Here is a 14,029-nt window from a genome sequence, read left to right on the forward strand (position 1 = left end):
TCGAAACAAACCCTCCCCTCTCTTTCTCTTTCTCTCCTTACTTCTCCTGCTCAACATTCCCCTTCATCTGATACCCTTTGAGGACTTAATCAAATCATCAATATGGCCGCAGCTATCAAAGAGACGGTCTCCAACTTCATGGAGAGATTCCATGGTCATCCAGAGAACGTTCCCCGTGAACCATCCGCTGAAGAGTTGCAGCAGCTTAGACAAAAGTACACCGATGCAGGCCAAGGACATGTCTTCGCATTCGTTGGTGAATTACAAACCGTCGAAAAGTCCCAGCTCTTTCACCAGCTATCGAACTTCGACCCTATCCGAATTAATGAACTCGCCGACAAGGCTCTGAACCCTCCCAAAGCCGAAGATGGACCCGCTTCGCTTGAACCTCTGCCGGACGTCGCCACTGCATCGATTCTCGACTCAGATCCCAAGGATATCGAACAATGGTATGAGCAGGGGCTCAAACTTGTGGCGGGTAACAAGGTTGCGGTCGTCCTGATGGCAGGTGGACAGGGAACCCGTCTGGGAAGCTCCGCGCCGAAGGGCTGCTTCGACATCGGGCTTCCTAGTCGCAAGTCGCTTTTCCAGGTCCAGGCGGAGAGGATCGCTAAGCTCCAGCTACTTGCTCAGAAGATTTCAGGCAAAGAGGCTGTCATCCCTTGGTATGTCATGACCAGTGGACCTACCCGCAAGCCCACAGAGGAGTTCTTCGAACAGCACAAATACTTTGGATTGAACAAGAGCGATGTCATCATCTTTGAGCAAGGTGTTTTGCCATGCATCTCCAATGAGGGTAAGATCTTGATGGAGAGCAAGTTCAAGGTACGTTTCACAGTCGCATACTAAAGTTTTGCTGCGGTGGTTGGTTTCTGACAGGGAGAAAATAGGTCGCTGTTGCTCCTGATGGAAACGGTGGTATCTACCAGGCCCTTCTTACATCCGGTGTGCGAGAGGATATGCGCAAGCGGGGTATTGAGCATATTCACACCTACTGTGTCGATAACTGCCTTGTCAAGGTGGCGGATCCTGTGTTCATTGGTTTTGCCGCATCGAAACAAGTTGATGTCGCTACCAAGGTAGTCCGGAAGCGCAATGCTACGGAGTCGGTCGGTCTGATCCTGCAGAAGAACGGCAAGCCCGATGTGGTCGAGTACTCTGAGATCGACAAGGAGACGGCGGAGGCCAAGGATCCCAAACAGCCTGACGTGCTCAAGTTCCGCGCCGCTAACATTGTCAACCACTACTACTCCTTTAAATTCTTCGAATCCATCGAAACTTGGGCCCACAAACTGCCTCACCATGTTGCCAGAAAGAAGATTCCTTGCATCAAGGAGGATACTGGCGAGTTCTTCAAGCCAGAGAAGCCCAATGGTATCAAGCTGGAGCAGTTTGTCTTCGATGTCTTCCCCATGACTCCCTTGGAAAAGTTCGCTTGCATCGAGGTTCGTCGTGAGGATGAGTTTTCGCCATTGAAGAACGCGAAAGGCACTGGTGAGGATGACCCCGACACCAGCAAGCGGGATATTATGAGCCAGGGACAGCGCTGGATTGAGAAGGCGGGAGGTGCTGTCATTACTGAGGGCGATGCCGTTGGTGTTGAAGTGTCTCCATTGATCAGCTATGTAAGTTCCTCCCTTCCCCCTTCATTTCCGGTCACTTTGAAGAATCCTTGCGCTGATTAGGGCAAATTTCTATAGGGCGGAGAGGGTCTTGAATTCCTGAGAGGGCGCGAGATCAAAGCACCAGCCTTCATTGAAAAAGAAGAATAAAAGAGCCATGATGTTCTTGTTATCATTTCCTGTCAGGTTATTGATAGGTATATCTTCGTCATTTGTATCAGTATGTCATATACAGAACCGAAGCCTCTCGCTCATATGCGGGTCACGCTATCCGGTATGCTGGATCACTGACGGCAGCTGAGGAGCCTCCTACCTAGAGATTTGCATCCCTTTCCAGTTTCCATTAGCCGGTTCAAAGGTTGCATTATGAGAATATCCCTAGTCTACTTTGCATCACGATTAATCTCCCAGGAATGGAGTACATCCGCTAACAGCAGCTGCTTGTCAGTAGCAGCAGTTGTGTAATCTCAGAATCCTTAGCCGAAAATAAATACAAGCAGTTACTTTACTCTGACAGACGTATCCGCGAGGTATTCCTCTCAATATTAATATAAGACAAACCAAAATATATACTAGTGCTTCTCCATATAAAAGCGCAGAGAAGCTCTATCTCGCGTTAGCTAGGCAGAGCATCAGGAACGTGTGCCTCAGGCCGTGCGCAATCCGGGGGGTTTGCAACCTTACGCAATACGGAAAAGCCCGGGAGCTAGATTTTCATGTTTTGCCCTGAGAAGAAAAAGCCCTGCGAAAAGAGCATGGTCGCTGTCTTGCTTGGCTAAATCGCTTGATTCAATTCAATAACTATCCTTTTTTACCTCTCCTTGTGCATTATCAGGGAATATAAGGTTCTTTCCATCTTTCTTTTCGTTCCTCTTGTGGTTTGGAGGGATTGGAGTGCTGTGAGGGTTCATTTTGAGCTGCATTGTGAGTTAAACCTTTTTTTGTGTGTCTCTCATTCGGTGTTGGTCGCTTTTTCTTTGTCAGCCCACTTTTTTTGAGTCGAGGGAATAGTGGGCTGTTGGAAGCGCTGCGCATCCTCCAAGGTTCTCAAGCTGACAGCCAAATAGACCTATTGAGAAGGAGATTGAAGACTTTTGGTTTCTGAAGAGTGAGTCTATTAGATAAATCGTCTTCCGCGACCCGGTCCTTGTTTGGCGTGTGTGTGGACTGGCTCGTCGCTGCTATGTTCCCTTCGGAGATAGTGTCGCATTGTCGTTGACTTGCCAATCCCATATTGAGAGATTGGACAACGATGAGTCGGTCCCGACAGCATACACTGCACTTTGTTATTACAATAAAGTTTGATATTGCCTCCGAAGCTTCGAAATGCTATGCATCATACATCGGACACCATCAATGCGCAACAGAGGCCTTCAGCAGTGGGGTTTCTGCAAGTGGCATCAGCGGAGCTGACGGAAGATTCATTATATAGCTTAAACTACCGGAAAGATGTTGCTGTCTCGTCGTGCCTGCTACAAGTGTGGCAACATCGGTCACTACGCTGGTTAGTGCAAAGCCGGAGGGAAGAATTTTGGACTAGGACGACTGTCGCTGACTGACGTAGAGGTCTGCTCCTCGTCCGAGCGTCTCTGCTACAACTGTAAGTGGTTTGAATTAAGGAGGGCGTATTTCAGAATACCTTGCTAATGTGTCAATCCCTGTCAATTAGGCAAGCAACCTGGTATGTACCTTGCGTGCTACCTGCCCCCGAACCATATGTCTGACCCCAAACCATAGGACATGAGTCCAGCAGCTGCCCGCGTCCTCGTACTACCGAGAGTAAGATCGTCCAATCTCAGGCTTTGGAAAGCGCAAGGATGTTGACTCATCGATAATAGCTAAGCAGTGCTACAACTGCCAGGGGCTAGGCCACGTTCAGGCCGATTGTCCTACTTTGCGTCTCAACGGTGGAGCTAACGGCCGCTGCTACAACTGCAACCAACCCGGCCATCTCGCTGTACGTCGCTGTCGGCCATACTCTCTCTCTTCTACCTTTTGAATTCGGCTGATTTAGATGGTGCTCCAGCGCAACTGCCCCGCTCCTGCTTCTGGTGCCGGTCGTGGTGTCGGTGCTCCTCGCGGGGGATTTAACGGTGGATTCCGCGGTGGATATGGTGGTTACCCTCGTGCCGCTACTTGCTACAAGTGTGGTGGTCCCAACCACTTCGCTCGTGACTGCCAAGCTCACGCTATGAAGTGCTATGCTTGCGGCAAGCTTGTAAGTGCTCTCACATGCATGGTCTCTTTGATCAAGGCGGTAGCTGACACTCTGAAGGGTCACATCTCCCGTGACTGCACCGCCCCCAACGGCGGTCCCCTGAGCTCTACTGGCAAGGTCTGCTACAAGTGCTCTCAGGCCGGCCACATCTCTCGCGATTGCCCTAACAACGAGGCTGCTAACCAGCAGCCTGCTGAGTCGGCTACTGCTCCTGCTGCCGCTGCCCCCGCTCCTGCCGCTGCCACTGCCGCCGCTGAGGTCAGCGCCGAAGCTGCACCTGTTCCGGCCCCTGCTCCCACCGCCGCTGTCGCTTAAACGAACACCTTTATCTCGTCTACGAATCCCGCTGTAAGGGAATCCCATTTTTACTCCTCCTTTTTGTATTAGGGTTTTGCGGAACTCGGTCTTGATATCTCCTTTCTTTTCCTCTCACGTTTCTTCCATTGCATATATTATGCCCCCGATTTCAGGTTTCTCAGCACCGGCCTTTTTTATCACTATTATGTATACGACGAACAAAAGTTTCACGATGTCCCTAGGTTCCTGACGACTTGGATCCTACGCATGGCTCAAGATTCTCATGATTGGCGTCTATTGTTCTCCACGGGTATCTTTCTCATTTGAATCATATGGTGCGGCAAGGAAAGAAGGAGACGAGGCGAGGCGAAAGGTAATTGAGCGCCGGAGAGACATTGGTGGACCGGAGTGAGCGTGTTGATATGTATAAGAAGGGTTGACAAGATGGTACGGACGATTTTTAATGTGCTGAAGATTGTGAAAGACAAGGTCCCTGGCGCGGTGTGGCGACCTCATCTGCTCGTACTTACTGCCTCTCTTATGCTTATCCAGATGGATAGCCGAAAGAAGAAAAATCCAGAATCAATTAACAGATGAAACTTCAACTTCACCGAAGTGCTGCTCTTCCTGCTATGGTACGTCTTTACGAGGAGTCTTTACTCTGCGTTGGCCTTGGACGACTCCTCCACTCCCACTGCAGCCTCAAGTCTTGAGGATGATCTACTCCGTGCTCTGCTCGTCTTTACTTTCATCATTAGTACTATTTGAGACTTGGCTGCTCTGTATTGAGTTTGTTCTGCTCTTGTAGGCCGGTTTCCTGTTACGGCCAGACCCCGTGACAACCGGTCTGCTTCGCGTCTTCTGCTTCCTCCTAGTCCTATGCCAGATCTCTTCCACACTCTCCTGCTAATCCTACTATATATCGTTGGTGTTATCATCCTATCATTATCTTCTTCTAAGTAGCCATTAGGAGCACTTGACAAGTCATCATGCCTGAATCGGAATCAGGGGATGAGTTTAACGACGATGTAGAGTCTCCTTCCCTTTTCCTGTCTTGCTTGCTGAAACCAGGTCGTGTTATATGCGACCGATGTGCTAGGTCTCAACAGACGGTTAACTCTTAGTCACTCCAGGCCTTTATCGTCGATATCGACAGCATTCAGGCTCATGGTACACCTTGTCCCACCGGTGCACATTCCCGCTCGAGCTGACTGTGCTTGAAGGTATTGGCGCTGCAGATATCACTAAGCTCAAGGCAAATGGTTTCTATACTGTTGCTGTAATGCCCCCCCCCCCCCACCTCTGCTTCGTCTATGCTGTTGTGTTGTCCTCATATGAACTCACTCTCTTCAAAGTCGGTTCACGGTGCCACCCGGAAGACGCTTCTTAAGATAAAGGGTTTCAGCGAGGTCAAGGTCGAGAAGATCAAGGAGGCTATACAAAAATGCTTGGTAAGGACTACTATAAAGCTTCCTGCACTGAGAGTCACAGTGAGAAGCTCGTCTGACATTGCTTAGCCAGCTGCATCGGGTTTCATAACTGCTATGGAGTTAAGTCATCAACGCAAGCGAGTGGTCAAGATCTCAACGGGAAGCAAGCAGTTTGATTCAATTCTCGGAGGGTGAGTTACCGGGATTGTACCGGACTTGCACCTCTCTGACTTCTCCCTAGTGGTTTCCAGAGTATGAGTATCAGTGAAGTCTTTGGAGAATTCCGTTGCGGTAAAACGCAACTGTCTCACACAATGTCTGTCGTCGCCCAGCTTCCTAAGGAGATGGGTGGTGCGGATGGTAAGGTCGCCTATATCGACACTGAAGGCACCTTCAGACCAGAGCGCATCGCTCAGATCGCAGAGAGATTTGGCGTCGATCCCGATTCTGCTCAGGAAAATATTGCTTACGCTCGAGCTCTGAACAGCGAGCATCAGCTGGAACTACTCAATACTCTGAGCAGAGAATTCGCTGGAGGCGAGTACAGATTGTTAATAATCGACAGTATCATGAACTGCTTCCGAGTGGATTACTGCGGACGAGGAGAACTCGCGGACCGTCAGCAAAAGCTGAACCAGTTCTTGATGAGACTTGCACATATGGCTGAAGGTTTGTAGTTGCCAATATCCTGCACGATACTTTACAGAACTAATCCAGATATTTTCTCTCTCAGAGTTCAACGTCTGTGTCTTGATGGTATGTTTACTTCCTCTTTGCAGCGAACCAAGTCTCACATCAATCTGTAGACAAACCAAGTCCAAAGTGACCCCGGCGCCAGTGCTCTATTTGCGGGAGCTGATGGCCGTAAGCCTGTTGGTGGTCATGTCCTTGCGCATGCATCCACAACACGAGTCCTCCTTCGCAAGGGTCGTGGTGAAGAACGTGTGGCAAAGATACAGGACTCTCCAGGTTTGTCTCTTCCGACGCTTTCAACAGAGCTGGCCTGACCGTCTAAAGACTGCCCTGAGCGAGAGGCGACCTATGTGATTACCAACGGTGGTATTAATGATCCAGACAAGGTCTAAAATCTGAGAGTGGTGGCCTCAATGCATAGGAGAAAAGATGATACGATTACAATGCGGGATATCACGCCCAGCGAGGGAGAGCGGCAATTGAGATGGAAGGCAGAAGCTTGTTAAAAATATTGTTGATTTCCGGAGTTTAAAGCAAAGCCATGTATGAGATCAGACGTTAGATTATTATGAGACATCCTAGGTATATTTGTTCGAGTGGATCTACCATGTGCAATTCCAATGTAGTTATGGGTTGTCGATCCTGCATGGTACTCCGCCTAGTCTCCGCCTTCCAAAATTATTTTTAATTTTCCGCTAGAGCAAAACTTCTCAGTAACCAAAAAGAAGGCATTTCTTCGCCGCGCAATTATCTCGTTTGTAGCGACAGCCGGTCGCCCATCTTTATCAGACTACCAAAATGAAGAAGCAGTCTCTTGAAATAGCAGGTTACGCAATCCTGCCTGTTCAACTCCCCGAATCACGAGCGTTTCCAAAGCCTGCAACACATTACCTCTACCTCCGGCCTCACGAGCCTCGCATTCCCGACGCCGATTCTCCCCGTTCTCTTTTTGTCGTCAATGTGCCGATAGACACAACCGAGCTACATCTGCGCCACTTGTTCGGTACACAGCTGTCCGCGGGTCGAGTCGAAAAAGTTCATTTCGAGGGAGTTCCGACGAAGAAAGGTTCCGTGTCCATTACACAGGGAAGCGTCTCGAAAAGCAGGAAGCGGAAGAGGGTTACGGTAGACGAACTGCAGGACCAACCCGACGAGATTGCGTTACCATCAACATGGGACAGAGAATTGCAAAAAAGCGGTGCTCACGCCGTAGTAGTCTTCGCGGACAAGTCGAGCATGGAAGCCAGTCTGAAAGCTGCGACCAAGGCCGCAAAGAAGGGCGCGAAGATTGTTTGGGGAGAAGGCATCGAGGATAGATTACCTGCGCTGGGGCTCCAGCGGTATCTCAACCACAGTCAGGCCTGCTACCCGAATCGGGCTGACCTGCTTCGCACGGTGAACGACTTCATGACTGTGTTTACGCAGGTTGCGGAGGCTCGTAAGCGTGAGGAGGCTCGCAGGGCTCAGGAGCCGGATGAGGATGGGTTCATTACAGTCACGAGTGGGCCGAAGCTTACGTCTATTGCGCATGAAGAAGAGGCTCGGGCACTGGTTGAGAAGCAGAAGAAGAAGCAGGAGGGCCTGGAGGACTTCTACCGGTTCCAGTCGCGTGAGAAGAGGAAGGAGAGACAGAACCAGTTGCTGAAGAAGTTTGATGAGGACCGGAAGAAATTGGAAGAAATGAAGAGACGCAAGGGAAAGATTAGAGTGAGTCATTTCCCTCGCTCGTATTCTGGTACCTTTTGACTGACTACTCTGCAGCCTGAGTGATTTCCCCTGTTCAATATGTTCAACAAAATATCTCGTTTAGCATGGCGTTTAGGACGGTTGGGCCCGAAAAGTTTTCATTCGCAAGATAGAGAGGGTAAAGGACTGAAGGTTATTGAGTACATGTGAGTCAATTCTTCTCCGATTCTTTCATTTTCCGCTTGCCCGATTCAATGATGAGCACGCTGGGGCCAGAGTAGCAAGACTCATTTCGATGTCATGCAATGCCTTCGAAAACCAGCGATAAATGAAATCTTCTCACCTCTGAAGAATGGAGCCTTTTCTCCATATTGGCCTTCTTCCTCGGCACATCCATCACAGTATGCTAACGCGTTTTATCCGGATAGATGTATACATTCTTGAGGCTTTTCTGGTAAATATTAGATACCTTAGGACGTTCGAGAAGAAATACAACGCGGGATCCACCATGCCGGCGATTGTTGAAGATTATTTCGTACTGGGCTGCTTCATCCTTGCTCCTATACAAGCCTTACTATAGATACCTATCCACCCTTGTTTTGAGACCGAGCGACTCAGACCCTGCCGTCTTTCTCATCCCATGTAGACATGATAAGCCAGCCACATGGGAGTTGCGCACAGACCAGTTGAACAGAAAGGCTTGGCAATGACATCTTCAACCCAACATCATATGACCGATCAAAGGTGTCTGAAGCATTATCGCCAGCTACGTACTTTCGCTTGTGAGCTACGGACTGTCCAATTTAAACGAGAATAATGAGAGTGGCGTATCGTATTTCTGGTTGAGTCATATACGTGGTTGAACGGAATATCAGCCCCGAGGAACGAGGACATATATTGAAGCTTGCACCTTGAGCCTACCATTGTTCAGAACTACAGCATTCAATATAAACTATTCGCGAGAGTTGGAGTGTTATTATAGCCTACTCAAAACATCACCGTCAATGGCATCAACCGCAGCTGATGGCCCTGGGGCAGGGGGCTTCATGCAGCCATCTATTCCATCACCTGCACCGTCATCTATGTGGAGCTCAACAGCGACTCCCGTGCTCCCAAAGCCAAGGACCCATCCCCTCAAGGCAGGGTCGATGAAAGAGACGACCGTCATCAATCATATTGACACGCAACTTTTGAAAATCAATCGGCGGCACGCCAAGAAGTTCAGCAGCACATACGACGACCAGTCACAGCAAGACCCGGAAAGAGGCTACGAGAGCTTCCAGGAAGTAGCGAAGGATATCGAAGGACTCATTGATGTTCTCTGGGTTAGCGGAACACGTATGTCTTTGTCGAAATGATCGAATAAAACGAAGTTTCAACTGACGGTTTCCCAGCATCGCTGCAAATACCGTACATGATATCTCTGGCTGTGTTGGTCAACTCGTATCTCCCGGATTTTCCGTTCTCGCCCAAGCCGGCTTTCCGCCTATTGAGAAAGCTGGACTCAGTCTTTGCTTCTCTGCTGCTTGGGGAAGATGTTGAGTCCGGGGCTCCGCTGTCTGGGTTCGAAACTAACCGGAACCTCGTCTCCATGACGGAGAAAGTGCGGATTAAGAGTATTGCAGAGACATGTCGGGTTGCTGTTGTGGAAGCCAGGGAGAATGACAAGTCCAAAGAGGGGGAGGACGACGACGACGACGAGAACTCGAGTGATGATGAAGATGAGGATGAGGATGGTGCTTATGGTACGGAAGAGTACGAAAGTATTGGGAGGTGGGAGATGGAAACTGCCAAGGTCTACGAGAGGACGATTGAACTGCTCGGGGATGAATTGGGGAAAGCGGGCGAGTTCTGCGATAGTAATTTTGCAGCTGGTGAGTCGAAAGAAGCATAGGTGAATTGAAAGATATTGCACTCGCTTTTCTAGACAGAATTCGAATTAGTAATTAGTAGACTGGTCTCAATATGTCCAATTCAACCTGGGGTCGCCTGGCCCAGTGAGTGCTCGTTTTTGGGAATGTACTCGGTTGAATCTGATAAGCTACGCTAAACAACGCTCGCTATCGACACAAGCCGGCGCAATCCGCTTTCTTCCTTTTCTTAGCTCAGTCGCTACCGCTGTTCTCCCATGATTCAAGGAAATCGCGTACCAAACACTTGATGGAGCTGGTGCCAGCAACGAAAAGAGTTTTCTAGGAGAGTGGACAAGACCACCCCCCACTTCGTGAACAAAGCGAGATTTGAAAGTTTCAGTATGGTTGGTTGAGAAAGGCAGGACACCTTCTATAAACCGTTTCAAAGCGTTCCAGCTGTTATGAGAGTATATTCGACTGTCCCTAGAGCAAGGAATACTCGAGGTTGATATTTTAAATCCCATCAGTATATTCTATCTTTCTGGTGTCATTGTTGGGTGGTGTGATGACTGATTAAGTGTCGGCTTGTTGGACAACATTGTAGTGTATCCGTCCCATGGCTCGATTATTACATTACAAATGTGCTTTGGATGGATGATCTGTCGGATGAAAGATGGCCCTGAGGAGCACGATGACTTTTGCCTGAGTCGGAGTCCGTATAATATGTAGACAAAATCCTTGGAAGCTGTGACAAGTTGGCAGTGCGTCCAAGAAGCAAACCTGAGGCAGCTTAAATTATGACAATACATACCTTAGTACCTAATGTTCCATGTGTAAGGTACCTTAGGTAGGCTGGTACGGAACGCATACCTAGGTTACGGACAGACGCATCCAAGACCAGGTGGGCATTTGCATGAGTTGAGGGTCGAAATATCTGCAAGGGGCCTTGCATCCTGGGGTACGAAATTGGTATTCCACCCACTATCTACAGACTTAGTACGAGTTATCTAACGCAATTGTGGCATGGGAAAGGATGCTCAATGTCACAGGTGACTTCAGAGTTGATTTTTCCATTGAGAATGGAAGAATAAGCTATGCCATGAACGTTCTCTGAATGTCAAACTCAACCCTCCGTACGGGGTGATGCTCACGGCTCAGTAAGGCAGTGGTCGGTACAGTCTGCAAGGACGACAATCTTAGAAGTAGGGATGTCATGCATCCACCACAGTTTGAACGGAATTCGAAGCCGAATGCTGTGCTTGTGTAATGTCCCTTACTCATGTTCAAGTCCCTACTGCTACATGACATTGATATTTGTGGTGTTCAATTAAAAGCCGGAGAGGCCATCGCGTATGTATCAATCCTGAACTGACAGGGGTCGCGTCGCGTACGCGTGCGACGAAGTAAGAATTGAGAAGGCTTCTCGAATGTCAAAGAACCGAGTTACGACACGGCTTGGGATTTGATACTAATCATACTACTAAATACTAATATCAATTGCGGAGCACAGATATGCAGGACTATGAATCCTTGTACTGGAAACTCATGAGGCTGAAGTCTGTAACTCCAAAGAACGCCAATCTCTACTTCTTTGGCTGGACGCGTACCTTACAGTGCCCAGAAGGCTAGGCCGTACAAGGAAACCAGAACGCATACCGAAATTTTACTGTTCAGGTAGCTTAACCAAGGCAATGTTGGACTGCAGGCTCCAGCCAATGATACAATCATACCAAAGTCTCCAATTATTTCATGGATGTGGTTGTTGGTGGAGTTCAGCTGGCTTCCTTCCCTCACTGTTTTCACGTAGGTTGGACCTGAAAAAGTTGTACAGTAAGTATCTCAAAGATACCTACTGTCAGGCGTGGATAGGGCGCTGCCTGCTGGTTGCTGGCTTAGACACTACTATGCCTATGCCTCTTGGTAGGAACTACAGTTATCAATGGATTTACCTTGCTTCTTAATATATGTATTGACAGACAGCTCCGGTGCCGTACACATAAGGTAATAATGAAACCATCGACCATGGCTCTGGGGCATAGAAGTGGGTCCTTTTTCAGCTTTCAAAGTTCAAAGACCTCATTCTCTCTCTTCGGGTATCGGTCCTGGCCAGAAACTCATGGCTGAAAGAGTTTGCTAAGGCCACATTCCTTGTCCTCGAGTTCTTAGAGCCTAAAGATGTTCAGCCGTGACTGACTTGTACAAAAGACATAAGAATCTTTGACACTGATTGGTACCTACACTTCCAAGCTGAGTCCACCTTTCCGCTTCTACACTGTAGGCGGAGTCAAGGAAATCTAATCCCAAGCCATGACTGGTGTGGCTGCGAACGGTATCTAACCGATCTGCAAAATTTCCTCAAGCTCTTCAACCCGTTCGAATGACCGAGACAGAGGCGGAGCCATAAAAACCAACACTTATGACGATAAGATCCATGGACGCGGATGGGACCTCGACGAGTCAGAGTGCAAGAACAAGATGAAAAAAAACCTTTTGGGGTTCCTTAGCCCCAGACTGCATGTGCATTGGTTCAGATCCTTGCAGATTCTGTGCAGCAGCATTATTAATATTACCTTGAATCTGGACCAGTCTGTAATATTACTGTACAGTGCTTGCTACAACTTGAAGTGAAAGTAAGGACGGATGTCTCAATTGTAGATGATATTCGTCATATCGCTTGATCTTCATCTACAGCCTGGATGAACTACTCTAAGTCGGTAGGTCGTCTTGAGTTCCCTAAGCCTTGAGCTGGAGAATTTTATCTGTAGACTAAACAAACCTCCTATCCAGATTCAACCAATGATATCATTAGTGTAGTGTACCTAACGAATTATTTAGCAGTTTACCTGACCAAAGGTTACTGGCCGAGGTCTTGACCAAAGATATTGTGGAATGGACCGTCACTAGAACTGTTCATTCTGATCTGGATGCGTCCTTGTATCCCAAGATATACTGTCGCATAGCCGAGCTATCCATCTACCGAGTGGAAGAGTATTAGGCATCATGATCAGGGCATCGCTAGATGAGGGACATAGTACCTGTAGGTGGTCGCACAGTCCGAGTGAGGTAGGTACCTGAATTTTGGTATGCACTTTACGCCATATGTAAGCGACTGTGGTAAAACCCAGTAAGGCCGCGATCCCACCGTGAAATTCAGATCTACGAAGTGCGCTAGACTGTACCTGCTACCTAGATAGACACCTACAGGCTACAGCCTAGAGCGGCAGGGCCCTAAAGGTAGGACTGTAGGAGGCTAGGACTATCCTGGGCAGGTATCTACATTATTACGCTTGAAAGCCTGAACGCCTGAGCCACAAACCCTATCTATGTTGGCATTGAGTGGTTAACAAAGACATAGACGAGGAGCCTAGGTTGGCAAAATAAATGCTACTACTAGGAAAATAGCATCGTAATTTAGAATGATCTCTTTTTTTTTTTTTTTGGTTATTTTTTAGTATTGTCAGTTTTGAAAGAAAGCGAGAAAAGATTCGGCAAAATGCTGTCCCACACCTGGCATTATTGGTACTGTAAGATGATGCGCCCCTCATCTCTTTCCAATTCTCTCCTCCAGGCAGGCCACCATGGTGTTCAAGCCTGTAAGGTAGGGTATTATTTTTATTACTTTATTAACTACACATACCTAAATTATTATTCTTTGAATCTTGTTTCGTTTGTCCGTTCGTCTAAGTAAGCTATTCTCTGCGTCTAGGTACTTTCGGGTCTGCCCTACCTGCCTGTGTTAGGTTGGTTGGTTGGTTGGTTGTAATTATTATCTCCAGGAATTCTTCCCAATTTTCCCTTTCCCTCTTCTTTTCCCTCTTCTCCCCTCCTTCATCGTCTGAAGAATATCTGACTCTTCTACCCCTCCTCTTCTCTTTTCTTCGTAATCTCTCTCCTTCCTTCTCCTGTTTCTTGTTCTTGTCGGAAAAGACGGAGTCGGTTTGCGATAGTTCTGTTACCTCTTCTTGTGCCTTTTTCACTTTTTTCTTCACTTTTTACTTCTCCACTTCGCTGGTCTTCATCGTCCTTGGTGTCTCTCATCTCGTTGTTGTCTTAAACGAGTAGTCTCGCCTTCGCGCCACGCCAATCGATCGCATATCTTATTTTCTTTTTTGCCTCTGCGAAAAGAAGTCAAGTTTAAAGGCGCTTCTATTTGATATACCTGGTAAGCCATAATGAATTTTCTTTGCGCATTACGTCGCCCCGCACGGTCCCTATCGGGCCCTCTTCCCT

The 14,029-nt window shown here is 48.2% G+C and overlaps 5 protein-coding genes across 5 annotated transcripts; all 5 read left to right on the plus strand.

Moving 5' to 3' along the window:
• Window positions 1-102: 102 nt before the first annotated feature.
• On the plus strand, window positions 103-1,772 carry Aspvir_008175 (UDP-N-acetylglucosamine diphosphorylase; the record flags this gene model as incomplete). The annotated part of the gene is made up of 3 exons (XM_043271351.1): window positions 103-825; window positions 891-1,625; window positions 1,701-1,772. 3 exons carry the CDS (start codon window positions 103-105, stop codon window positions 1,770-1,772), a joined length of 1,530 nt encoding a protein of 509 aa, XP_043127286.1.
• Window positions 1,773-3,636: 1,864 nt separating this feature from the next.
• On the plus strand, window positions 3,637-4,155 carry gisB (putative zinc knuckle nucleic acid binding protein; the record flags this gene model as incomplete). The annotated part of the gene is made up of 1 exon (XM_043271352.1): window positions 3,637-4,155. One exon carries the CDS (start codon window positions 3,637-3,639, stop codon window positions 4,153-4,155), a length of 519 nt encoding a protein of 172 aa, XP_043127287.1.
• Window positions 4,156-5,126: 971 nt separating this feature from the next.
• On the plus strand, window positions 5,127-6,652 carry Aspvir_008177 (recombinase DMC1; the record flags this gene model as incomplete). The annotated part of the gene is made up of 9 exons (XM_043271353.1): window positions 5,127-5,165; window positions 5,271-5,307; window positions 5,361-5,416; window positions 5,493-5,588; window positions 5,655-5,758; window positions 5,809-6,236; window positions 6,301-6,323; window positions 6,374-6,536; window positions 6,585-6,652. The coding sequence occupies 9 exons, from the start codon at window positions 5,127-5,129 to the stop codon at window positions 6,650-6,652; spliced, it is 1,014 nt and encodes a 337-aa protein (XP_043127288.1).
• A 406-nt stretch (window positions 6,653-7,058) lies between these two features.
• Aspvir_008178 (putative ribosomal small subunit assembly protein) lies at window positions 7,059-8,030 on the plus strand (the record flags this gene model as incomplete). Its single annotated transcript, XM_043271354.1, has 2 exons — window positions 7,059-7,967; window positions 8,022-8,030. 2 exons carry the CDS (start codon window positions 7,059-7,061, stop codon window positions 8,028-8,030), a joined length of 918 nt encoding a protein of 305 aa, XP_043127289.1.
• Window positions 8,031-8,950: 920 nt separating this feature from the next.
• Aspvir_008179 (general transcription factor IIH subunit TFB6 family) lies at window positions 8,951-9,840 on the plus strand (the record flags this gene model as incomplete). The annotated part of the gene is made up of 2 exons (XM_043271355.1): window positions 8,951-9,284; window positions 9,341-9,840. The coding sequence occupies 2 exons, from the start codon at window positions 8,951-8,953 to the stop codon at window positions 9,838-9,840; spliced, it is 834 nt and encodes a 277-aa protein (XP_043127290.1).
• Between the last annotated feature and the right edge of the window lie 4,189 nt (window positions 9,841-14,029).

This window comes from Aspergillus viridinutans, assembly GCF_018404265.1.
Source record: "Aspergillus viridinutans IFM 47045 DNA, scaffold_6, whole genome shotgun sequence".
Taxonomy (NCBI): domain Eukaryota; kingdom Fungi; phylum Ascomycota; class Eurotiomycetes; order Eurotiales; family Aspergillaceae; genus Aspergillus; species Aspergillus viridinutans.